General features: G+C 35.4%; 1 protein-coding gene across 2 annotated transcripts in view; it reads left to right on the top strand.

Annotated features, from left to right (window-relative positions):
- LOC145266604 (uncharacterized) overlaps positions 1 to 7,145 on the top strand; it is a 40,722-nt gene extending 33,577 nt beyond the window's left edge. For both annotated transcript variants that reach the window (XM_080122491.1, XM_080122490.1), the window contains exon 7: positions 6,493 to 7,145. In XM_080122491.1, the coding sequence (XP_079978617.1) occupies positions 6,493 to 6,648 (156 nt within the window). In that variant the 3' untranslated portion in view covers positions 6,649 to 7,145. The remainder of the gene's footprint in view (positions 1 to 6,492) is intronic.
- The last annotated feature ends 5,864 nt before the right edge of the window (positions 7,146 to 13,009 follow it).

Raw genomic sequence — 13,009 nt, 5'->3', positions numbered from 1 at the left:
ATTAACAATCTAGGTATCTGTGCATTAGCACCCGTAACTGCAGTAAATGGTGAATAATTGGAATCGTTGGGTGTAATCCTGATACCTAGAAGAACTATAGGAAGAGCAGATAACCAAGATTCTCTTCTGGCAATAATTGCTGTCTTTAATGTTCTGTGTGCTCACTCGATCATTCCGTTTGCTTGGGGATGGTACGAAGTCGTTCTCAGCCTGTGGAACCCTATAATTTTTGACAGTTCTGAGAACAGCTCAGACTCGAATTGGCTACCTCTGTCTGTAACGACATGGAGGGGCACACCAAATCGCGATATCCACAGATCAACAAAAGCAGTTGATACTGACGCTGCAGTTATTTCGGTCAATGGACAAGCCTCTACCCATCTCGTATTTCTATCGATGCATGTTAATAAATAACGATAGGGAGAGAAATACGGGTCTGTTTTGCTCTTGACTGGTGGTAGAGGGCCAACAATGTCAATGTGTACAGTTTGAAATCTGCTGGATGGCAATTCAAATGGATGCACGTCACTTTTTGTGTGTTTGTTTATCTTTGCTTGTTGGCAATGCTGACATTCCTTGCACCATTCCTTTATTGACTTGGCCATTTTGGGCCAAAAATATCTGGAAGTTATCATTTTAGTTGAAGCAGCAATTCCAGGGTGTGACAAGTTGTGTAAACTGTCAAAAACAGATTTCCGGAGCTTTTGTGTGACAAAAGGTCGTGGAAAAGGTAAAGACACGTCACATAGGATTGTATTATGTTCATTAATCTGATACGGCTTCAGTTGATCACATAGAGTTTTTGTTTCTTCATCAGTGGTTTGGTGATTGGCCATCTCCTGTAAGTCACAAATATCAATTGTGATTGCATACGCTGGTCGCGATAAGCAATCAGCTACAATGTTCTGTGAACCTTTTATGTGTGAAATATCAGTCACATATTCACTCAAGAAACAAAGGTGACGCTGTTGTCTATCGGATTTTAAAGGTGTTTGGCTTTTAAAGGCGCTGCAGAGCGGTTTATGATCTGTTAATAACAAGTTTCTGCCTTCCACCTGATGTTTAAAATACAAGACTGCTAAATAAGCAGCTAGCAATTCTCTGTCAAAGGTAGAATATTTTTGTTGAGTTTGTGATAACTTTTTTGAAAAGAATCCAATAGGAATTGGTTGATTGTCAATCATTTGATGAAGTGCTGCTCCAACAGCGTAACTGGAACTGTCCGTAACAAGCTGATAATTAGTAGCTTTTGAATCGGGATAAGGTAGAGCGGTTACACCTGATAAACTTGTTTTTATCCTTTCAAAGGATTCAACTTCCTTCTTTGTAAAATCTATTTTCTTAGATTTTTGATTCAACCGAATACACTCTGTGAGTGGTAAACTGATTTCACTGAAATTTGGAACTAATTTTCTGTAAAAATTTGCCATGCCAAGGAATCGACACAGTGATTTTGAATCGTTTGGTTGAGGAAATTCATTTAATTCGCGGATTTTCTTGTCACTTGGCTTAAGACCATCAACAGATATGTGAAATCCCAAAAATTCAAGTTGAAAAACATTGAAAATACATTTAGAAAGGGAAATTTTAAGGTCGTACTCACTGAGTTTCTGTAAAACAGTATCGAGGTGTTTGGAATGCTCTTCTTCACTATTTGAGAAAATAAGAATATCATCGATGTATATAAAAATACAATCGATGTCGCGGAAAATATTGTCCATCATCCTTTGGAAAGTACTAGATCCGTTCCGCAAACCGAAAGGCATGTAATTGTACTCATATAAACCGAAGGGTGTTGTGATGGCTGTTTTGCACACATCATCCGGATGGACTGGTACTTGGTGATAAGCAGAAGATAAATCAATTTTTGAAAAAACTTTCTTACCGTGCAGTTTTGATGACCAGGAATTTATGTTTGGCACTTGGTATCGATCGGGTTTTGTTATAGTGTTTAGTAACCTGTAATCACCTACAGGTCTATAAGTCCCATCAGATTTATTCACCATGTGCAAGGCCGAACTCCACTCTGATTTAGAGGGGGATATAATTCCGGCATTCTGGAGTTTCCTGAATTCCTCTTTTGCTATGTTGTATTTCTGGGCTGATAACTGCCTCGTTTTAGAGAAAGATGGAGGGTTACTGCCAGTTTCAATTCTATGAAACACTTTAGGTTTTGTTGCATTGGAATCGCGATGTGGAGAAATTAAGTTGGGATATTTTTGCGAAATTGTGTGAACTGTTGTGTCGGCAACGTTATCCGAGCATAAAGCAATGTTCATAAGTATTGGTGATGGCTGTGCGTTTGAATATCTTTTGGTTGTTTGATCAATCAATTTGTTATTTGTGCAATCAACTATTAATCCAAAATGATTCAGAAAATCATAACCTAGGAGAGGTCTGGTAGTTTCTGCAATGAGAAAGGTCCAAGTGAAATCACGCCTCAAGTTATGAAGTGCCAGGTTTAATACTGCTTGACCGGAACATTCAATGTTCTGACCGTTAGCTGACACAATTGAGATGTTTGTTGGGTATATAACTATACCGCTTATATATTTTCTTGGGATTACAGATATTGCAGCTCCCGTATCCACAACAAAATTCAATTTTATAGCTCCTAACCGTGCGGCTACTTCAAGAAGCGGCGAAGATGTGGAAGCTATCACGCTTCGCCGGGTTAGTTTTCCGATGTTTTACTAAAAGCAGGGGAGGCAGGACGAGAACTGGGTTGCATTTGCACATTCCGTTTGTCTGGCCATTTACACCATGGTTTGCAATATTTTGCACGTTCGGCAAAATATAGATGTGAACGGTAGATTTTGGGTCTCTGATCCTTGTTAAAAGGACGAACTCCATTTGGACAATTATATGATTTTTGTGACGGATTACTTTTTCTTTGAGATCCGTCATCACTCTGGTTACGATGGTTTTGGTTCCATGATATCTGTTGTATATGCGTGGCTTCCTGTCTATTAAAATATAACAGCAGGTCATCGGACATTTTACCTAGTCTTTCCAGATCGAGATCAATTTGTGCTGCTACCACGGGTTTGATCGAATGAGGTAGGGCTTGGATGAACTTATGTCGGACAATGTCTTCTCCAACACCAATTCTACCTGCTAACGACATGAGTTCGTTCAAATAAATCGAAGGACGTCCTGTCATGATTGAAGATGACATTAGTTTGTCCAGCATTTCAGGCTTTGATTTTTCATACTGATTAATCACAGCATCTTTTAACTTATCAAAGTCTTTTGATTCCAGTATGCTGTTTTGTAATTTTCCAACTATATCCGTTGGTAGTGACGCGAGAATATGATAAAAGTTTTGTCTTGGTTGCTTAATGTTCATAATACTGAACTGGGCTTCCATTATTGAAAACCAAGCTAGTACATTTGAATCAATAAATGCCGGAGTTTTCATCGCAATTGACTGCACTGGTTTATCTTGTTCTGCTGCCATGTCGACTTCGTTTTCTGCCATTTTAGTTTTCCCTTTTGTTATTCACTTTTGCTGTATGTTGTCTTTTATAATTTTGTTATGAAGATAGGTTTTTATGTTAAAAATTTTTTTTTTTTTTTGGAAAAGTAGATTTTTATATTCAGAAGGATTTGTTTTATCGTTTTCATACAAAATTTTTTTTATTTTTGTTGAATTTCCATAGTTTTTCGCGACCTTGGTGAAATTGTTTCTTGAGTTTTTTATTTACTTTTGTTGAAATTCACATCAAAAGTTGGTTATTTGAAGTATTAGAAGGCAGTTTTTTTTGTTTGTTGGTCCATGGTGAATTTCTAGTGAAATTATTTCTTGGGTTTTCATTTTGTTTAGTTTCATTGAAATTCACATCAAAAGATTGGTTACTTGAAGCATCAGAAGATAGCCTTTTTTTTTTTTTTTTATAGAAATGTTTGCGTGTTCAAAATAATCACGTCGGTGGGTCGCCAGTTTTGGCCTTTTCCAATGTTTCTTACATTTGTTTATTATTTATTAATTAATTTTACTATTATTGTGGGGAAAAGAAGTAAAAAGGGCAATACAGAGAGTCGAATTTACGATGTTCTTTCGTAGAAAATATATCAACAAAATAAATACAGTTAACTCTCAATTTATAAAAAAAGATTTATTACTTTTTAGGAAATATTTCAATGAAAATAATAGTTCATTTATGAGTGAACAAAAGGAGGGAATTAGTTGAGATTAAGGAAGTTTTAAAATAATTATTTACATAAAATTAATTAAAAATGAGCATGCGATAATAAAAGGGAGAATACAAAAGTTAGTTACTGTGTCTGTGTGTTCGCCCACATTGTTTTATCAGCCGACTCGCTTGCTACGTTCAGTGTTGTCGCGTTAGTTTTTAGCTGCAGACAGTAGTGATATATATATCTTTCAACACTATCTCTGAATTTTGTTAACTGCACTTTTTTTGGAAAATACAGAGGTTTTTAAAGATTTTCACCGGCTCCCAGACACGTAATTTCCGACAGCCCGGAAAACTCTCTGATTGGTCAAAAAAAAAATCAAAACATTGAACCTCCAGAGCAATTCAGTAAAAAGAAAAAGGGCGCCTCTAGCCGCTTGCGCAGAAAACGTCTCGGGGCACTTGAATTTCCGGCAGCGAAAGAGTGAACATCGTAGCTCACCATACCCACTTAGAGATTGACCTGCTTGCTTTCTATTCAGCACAAACTGAAAACAGAAGGCAGCGTGTTTAGAAAGAGTCGGAAGAGTCTTAGTACCATTTTTTTTTTTTTTCTTAACCCCCCCTCCCCCCGCCGCTCCTCGCCAATTAAATTATTGCATATATACATATGGATTTATGAACAATAAGTTTTTCAATCTTTTGGTAATATCTTTAAGTACAATGGCACCTGGAGTAAATGTGGTATTGTGGTGATTCTAGTTGACAGGTTTTAGTAATTCTGACAAACACTGCCACCCTCTTCACACTTTTAATAGCTTGTTTCTTTCCAAATGGAATTTTTTATTTTGCATAAATATTTTAAAGTGTATCTATTCTCAACATCCCAGCGACATCAAAGGTTGAAACTCTTGTGTGTGTGTGTGTATATATATATATATATATATATATATATATATATATATACATACACACACACACAAAAACGTGTGGTTTCCCTACAATAAAGAACCAATGAATAAGAGTCAAAATAAAAAAAACACTTTCCCTTTTTCAGATTCCTCGATTCAAAAAAATTTTTTTTTTCCAAAAATTAGTGCAGAAGAATAATTGAAAATTGTGGGGAGGCCTCCCCACCCCTGACAAAATGAGTGCTTTTGTATAGCTACAGGAGCCATCAAGTTGCTTGGAGATTTTATATATATAACACCAAATTACAAATAAACCCGGTTTCGCAGTTGATCAAGGCAGCTTGCCGGCTCCTGTAGCTATACACCCCAAACGACTCATTTTGTCAGGGGCGGGAAGTTTTTCCTCATTTTCAATTTTTTTGAAAAATCGAAGAATCGCAAAAAGGAAAAGTGATTATTTTTATATTGAATATTATTCATTGGTTCTTTATTTATTGTGAAACCTAACAACCGAAAAGGTTTTAATAAAAAATAATGGTAACTACTTACTGCTTGTGTCAATTTCAACAATAAGCAATGTTATCTATACAATTATCAAGTCACAATTGGTTAAATATTTCTGGAATAATATATAAATGTATTTTTATGGTTCAACGAAAATGTTTTGTGATCATGTTTTGGTTTGTCACGTATGACGTAAACACAAGGGAAATAACTCTGTTTGGATTAGCATAAGTTTTTGATAGTTTACAAAATGGTTTACCTCCCTTGCTAATATGCACACTCTTCAATTATGGAAACTTGTCCTTAATGAATGATCTACCTTATTGTTATTTGTAATTTTTGGACATTTTCATTACTGTGACATGACAATTCAGTGGATGCCATTGGTTTCACTTGAAATTAAATATTTCAATTTCAGAATTTCGCTATGACGAAGAACCTATTCATCTATGTATAGAATCTAACTTTGACACCAGACACACACATATACACACACACACACACACACATATACACACACACACACACCTATACACACACACGCACCAATACACACACGCACCTATACACACACGCACCTATACGCACACACCGATACACGTACGCACGCACACCGATACACGTACGCACGCACACCGATACACGTACGCACGCACACCGATACACGCACGCACGCACGCACACCTATACACGCACGCACGCACGCACACCTATACACGCACGCACGCACGCACGCACACCTATACACACACGCACACACATATGCATATACACATGCACACACATTCGCGTACATACATACAATTGCCCTTTATGTGATGTGAAAATATCTTTAATGAAAAAAAAAAAAAAAAATTTGTAATAATTAATTGGTTTAATTTCTCTTGACTGATATTCGGATTTGTAGATAATTTTTTTTTTTTTTTCTCTTTTGTCAGAAACGAAAGATGTCCAAAATTGTCGATTCGGTCACAAAAAAAGTCGAACAAGCAGTAAAAGAAAAGAAAAGCGGTTTGTTTAAAAAAGAAATCGTTATATCCTTGTCGACGCACGAATCAACTGATGAAGATATAGATATTGACATTATTGGGTAAAAAGAATTACTCAATCAGTTCTTAAAAATAAAAAAACCGGTACTTGTACAGTTTAGTCAAGACATTAAAAAAAATGAAAATATTGAAAAAAAGGTATTGTACGTGTCTGCTTTGGACTGAAGATCTGAAAAAAATTTTAATTTCATATAGTTTTTATTTTACAGCAGAAAAACATTTTTATGAGAGTTGAAGTCAGCCATTATGAAATTTGAACACGACTGAGGGAGATAACTCCAGTCAAAGCGACGACACTCCCTCCCCATCTTTATTACTAGCTTTTCTTCCTAAAAATTGAACATTTTGCTCGGTATCATAACAAATTGTTTTTTCGCTGTAAAAAAAAAAACTACGTCATGCAATTAAGTGGAATTTTTTTCAGAGAACTTCAGACGATATAACTTTTCGATATTTTTATTTTTCTTAATGTCTTGACTCAACTGTATAAGCGCAAAAAACAAATGAAATTTTGATTTTTAAAATAAAATTCTGTACATAAATTGTTGCCTTTGCTTTTTATTCCTCCCCCCCCTCCCTCTGTTTAACTTTCATAACCTATTGAAAAGTTTTGGCTTTTGCCTTGAATAAAAGTTAATTTCGTTGTGAAGATGTGGTCTTATGGAAGATGGCCCTTCTTTTTTCTTGTCGGTCCCTCGACAAAGGAGGGATTGGACCTAGTAATTCAGTCTCATTTGTTCGCACTTTTCTCAATAACTGCACCTTGAATTTCTTGGAAAATTTTCACAAACATTAGTCATTAGTTATGGTGACAGTAAATTTTTGCCAGATGAGATTTTCCGTGATAACTGCCCCCCCCCCATTTAAATCCAATTTTTCATGTCAATCACAGACTTGGTTCACTGCAGTCAACACTTCCAACTTCATGATTGACATGCCCAATGTCAAAGGCATCATTTTCTTCAATGACAAACCAGACAGTGTTCGGTCCAAGAATTCCACCTGCACATGGCAAGTTTTCCTTTTGTTGAATCATCACAATCCTAGCATAAATGTTTCTTGAAGCTTTTTTTTTTTTTTTCCCCGCATATCACAATGTGCACCAAGAAAAAAAAATTTTCATAACGTGCATCACACATGTTTCACCTTCGTTGACAAGTTTTCATCTATATCTTGGTCACCTTACAAATTCTTTCCAGATTCCTTCACTCGTGGAAGGAGACCTCCACATGCTCGGGTCCTGGATATGACCTTAAACTATATCCGATGGTGAGGCCCCAGCTTGCGGGCTCTGGGGAGTGTGGAGCCACCCTTTAATTGCCATTGCTCCCAGGTCCACTCTGACCCGGTGTGGTAGTACCTGTTAGGGTCCCAACTATGGGTTAAATAGAAACTGACTTGCAAAAAAACAAATATATTCTATTAAAAAAAAAATTTTCTCCAAAATCACAGGATTCGGCATTAAATAACCTGAAAAGGGTTGATATGCCGTAAAACAACCAACCAATCCACATGCTCGGCTTTTATTTATTTTTATTTTTTTTTTTCTATAAAAATAGAAAATTCTTTAAGGATTTAAAGAAACATTTTCTCAGAATTAAGTTATGCGACTTGTTACCTTCGGAGTCCCGATTTCAACTGACTAATTATTTGCTCATAGAACCGAGAGAGGTATACATATTAAAAACAAATCCTGGTACTGGCTGAGTTCAACCTTTTTGACTAGTGTAACCTGATTGCATACACAGCATTTACCTTTGTTAACAAAAGTTTTCATCTATATCTTGGTCACCTTAGAAATTCTCTTTCCAGACTTATTCACTCATGGAGACCGACCCTGCATGCTCGGTTCGATATTTTATTTCCGTCAGATGCGACCCAATACAACTAATGCTACCAAGTTACGTCTTTTATCCTGGCTTTTTTTTACTAACCATATAACCATTTCCATCAAAAACCTAAAAGCACTATCAATAATTTCCAACACTCTTTATCTGTGCCTAAACCTAAATGTAGATTCCATGAACAAAGCTTCTTTCTTAGAACGGCACACCTGTAGAACTCTGTTCCGATTGTAGTCAGCTGGAAAGCAGGCAACCTGGTTGTCTTCAAGTCCAACATAAACAAGTTCTTGATGAATCGTTCACCCTAAGTAATCCAATTTACAAAATTCCCACTATTTATGTTTACTACGCTATAATCACATAAACTTGTGTATACCCATTAACCCTTATCCTCGAGTGGCCTCTGGGCCTTGATAAGTGATTCCTGTGTAGTATAAAAAAACAAAACAAAAATAAAAACACAGAACTCTGTTTTAAACATGTAACAAAATCTTTTATTCATCACCAGTAGGGAGACCTGACATTGTCCAGGATAAAATGAGGATCAACAACTCTTCCAATCTCCCATACTTTTACTCTCGTCAAAATACATCAAATCACCCATGTTTTATCAAATCGATTAATTGCCTGCTTTAGTTAAGGACCTCCGTTCACCCTAAGTAATCCAATTTACAAAATTCCCACTATTTATGTTTACTACGCTATAATCACATAAACTTGTGTATACCCATTAACCCTTATCCTCGAGTGGCCTCTGGGCCTTGATAAGTGATTCCTGTGTAGTATAAAAAAACAAAACAAAAATAAAAACACAGAACTCTGTTTTAAACATGTAACAAAATCTTTTATTCATCACCAGTAGGGAGACCTGACATTGTCCAGGATAAAATGAGGATCAACAACTCTTCCAATCTCCCATACTTTTACTCTCGTCAAAATACATCAAATCACCCATGTTTTATCAAATCGATTAATTGCCTGCTTTAGTTAAGGACCTCCGCTCTCGCAATGTACCAGGAGGAAGCTTCACATACCTCCCCACAGTGACTTAGTCCACAATACATTGTAGTCTACATTGCACTGTAGAGAATCTACTGTTTTTATAAAGTTATCTGTAAATAATGGTTTCACTTAGTTTTAAAATGCAAAAGTCAAGTATCCTGGTTCAATTGTGTTCTAAACAGAAACCTTCATGTGAACACACCTGTCTTAGAAAAGAAATGTTTATTTTATAGGCTGGACTTTTCTGCTTATGCAGTGATAAAACTTCTCAAATGCACTTGTGGTATTAGGTTATATAAAGGTGTTACTTTAGTCAAAACGGGACTTCTTTCTTTAATCGGATTATTTTCATTCTCAATACTTCTCAGATGCATTCCTATACAAAACCTTCGTAAGAACACTCAGGCAGGTTAAGTGAAATTTAAAAAAAAAAAAAAAAAAAAAAAATGTCGTTTCCAAGTCCATAAGGAACGAATTTGCATGCATGCACACAGTTCTTTTTTATATAATAAAAAGATATTTATTCTAGAAACTAAGATGAGTAAACCTGGGAAGATTTTTTTTTTTTTTTTTTTTTTTTTTTTTTTTTTTTTGCAACCTTCGGGGGTGAGATGCATGCACCAAGAAAAAAATAATTGAAAACTAATGCTATATGTATTGCTTATACCCATCCTGGTTCGGGTATTCTAGTGTGCATCTTAAGAATAATCTTGTCCACAAAGTTATAAACTGGAGTTACCATTAAATTCTATTCTTTCTGAAACCGACCATAACAGATCAAAGATTCGGACAAAAAAGAATGAATTTTTTCGTGACTAGTTTGGAATTGTTGAATTCACAAATCATTCTTGCATTACTAAGGGAGGTAATTTATAAATTAGTTATTTCCCTTGTGTGCAGAAACAAATAGTGTTGACAATTTAAAAGAAAAACTGGGTGCCCCCCCCCCCTAAATAGGCAACAAAGCAAAAAAGGGGCTGGGGGGGGGGTAGTAAATAAATATACAAATAACTGTTACCAAAGGCAAGCTAAGTTACTCTTCTACCTATCTGAATGCTGAATGAGTTTTGTCTTATTTAAAAATTCTTTAATTTAATTAAAAATAAAGGTATTGTAAAGATTGAGTTAAAAAAAAAAAATGGTCCCATTCGAACTAGCCAAATTTGATAAACGCTCAAAACTCGAAAATTAAACAAAGTACTTGTGAAACATTAATTTTCGCATGATTAATAACATATTTGGATGTTTCTATCAATATTGTTTTATTGAGAGGTTATCAAAGCTCCACTGTAGCTCTAGCAAGACCACCATTAGTTCTCAGTTCTAACTCTACAGGCTTTATACTACCTGTATTTTTAATTAGAACCCCAAAAAACACTTTAAAATAAGTTAAAACAAAAAAATTATCCAGGTAGATGGAGTAACTTTGCTTGGTAACATTTATCCATAAAAGTGATTGTGTGTACATTTCCCTACGCAATAACTCTGTCAATTTTTAGTCTACAGACTCGAAATTAAATATACAGGGTACTGAGATTTGGGAAAATCTTTGATCGGTTTTTGGCCAGAAATTTGGCTGTTTAAGGGGTCAAAGTTCAACGATTTGACTTTTGAGAACTCTACTAAACTCCTCCGACAATTTTGGGTCTAAACACTTGAAATTTTAGATATAGGTTCCTTGGGCATGGATCTAACTTGATTTGAGCCCAAAACAGTTTTAAAAAATATTACCTCTGCGGTTTCTACCAAATTACTCAGACAATTTCTGGTCTAAACATTTGAAATTTTATATAAAGGGTATTTCAGAGATAGGGCGATCTTTTTCATCAGTTTGGGTCGAAAATTTTTAGTTACCAATATATATGTATGTAGTATGTATGTATGTGTGCCTAAAACTTTTGACAAAGCAACTGATTTTACCAAGATCAGTATTGTTTTAAAGTCGACCTTTCATACAACAAATATCGAAAAATTGGCTAAAAACATTAATATCTTCACCTTAAACTAGGCCCTTCTCTACAGGGGGGGGGGTCTTTTTTGTTTTTTCGCCGATATTTTTGAAAGTTATCCTCTCCTTTCGATTGTCTAGCCCTAATTTAAACATGGGTCACTTCAGATTTGGCGGTGGTCGTAATCGCAAAGACGTCATTTCTTCCCCCCCCCCATTCTTTTCTTCCTTCCCGGTACGGGTTCGAGCCTGCCTTCCTACTACAACTTTTTTGCTCAACAGACACATCAATACGCCGGGCTGAAATGCTAGTCTATCTATAAAAGTGAATGTGTCTGTCTGTGTGTACATTTCCTTACGCAATAACTCAGACTCGAAATTTGACATTCAGAGTACTGAGATTTGGGAAAATCGATGTGATCGGTTTTCGGCCACAAATTTGGCTGTTAAGGGGTCAAAGTTCAACGATTTGACCTTTTGATAACTCTACCAAACTCTTCCGCTAATTTTGGGTCTAAACATTTGAAATTTTACATATAGGTTCCTTGGACATGGATCTAACTTAATAACTTGATTTGAACTCAAAACAAATGTTAAGGGGTCATAATAGGGGTCAAAGTTGAAAAAATTGACCGTTTTTTTTCTTTGCTCAACATACACCTCCAAATACCTGGGTAACGCCGCGTTGAAATGCTAGTATATCTATAAAAGTGAGAATGTGTGTGAGGACGAATATTTGATCTACAGATTTGAAAGTTGGTATATAAGGTATTCAGACATTTGGAAAACTTTTTCATGGGTTTTCATCTGGGGAAAAAGGACTGCTAAGGGATCAAAATTGAAAACTTGATACTTGGGAGGGTCATCGGATTTTTATCCGTTTTTCACTGTGTCACGACTACGCATGTGCAAATTCACATGACATCTTCCTTATGTTAAGAATAAGTAGGTTTGAAAACATTGTTTTAAAGAACGTCAGGCTGGCCTAATGGTTATTGTATATTGATTCACTGTCTTTAGGTTTTGGTTTCAATCTCTGCTCAAGTATTTTTTTTACTTACAAGTAAACTGTTTAGAAAAAACAATACTTGCATGCGCATGTCTCAGTTTCTTTCCGTTTTTTTTTTTTAATTCATTTTTTTATTTTTATTTATTTATTTTTATTTTTTTTAAACGGAATTTAACATTACGTTTAATGCCTACAGTATTTCTGTTTTATAATAAGAATTTTGCGTTAACTATAATATATTTATGCATATTTTACGACTGGGCGGCCTGCTACTGTGTTACATATTTATTTTGTCTCCCCTCCACCCCCCCTCTTTTTTTTTTTTTTTTTTTTTTTTTTTTTTTTTTTTTTTTAAAACACTATTCTGGAAAATTGCCAATAAAATCAATGATTTGATTTTTTAACATATATTGATGGTTCCTAACGAACACCGGGTTTTGGCTGTTTTGTATTTTCCCAAATTAATATGAACTCTTGACTGACTTGGCTCATTTTTCAAATCAGTAAACGTGTTGTTTCTTTGAACATTTATCATAAAGTAGCAGCAGATAATTTACTATTATTCACGCTAAACAATGCATGTTGCTACTATTTGGGATCCAA

The sequence above is a fragment of the Euprymna scolopes genome, chromosome 41 (assembly GCF_053919585.1).
Source record: "Euprymna scolopes isolate OS-2025 chromosome 41, ASM5391958v1, whole genome shotgun sequence".
In the NCBI taxonomy this organism is placed as follows: Eukaryota; Metazoa; Mollusca; class Cephalopoda; order Sepiida; family Sepiolidae; genus Euprymna; species Euprymna scolopes.
The sequence above is the reverse complement of the archived record's forward strand: the minus strand, read 5'-3'. Positions and strand labels throughout refer to the sequence as shown.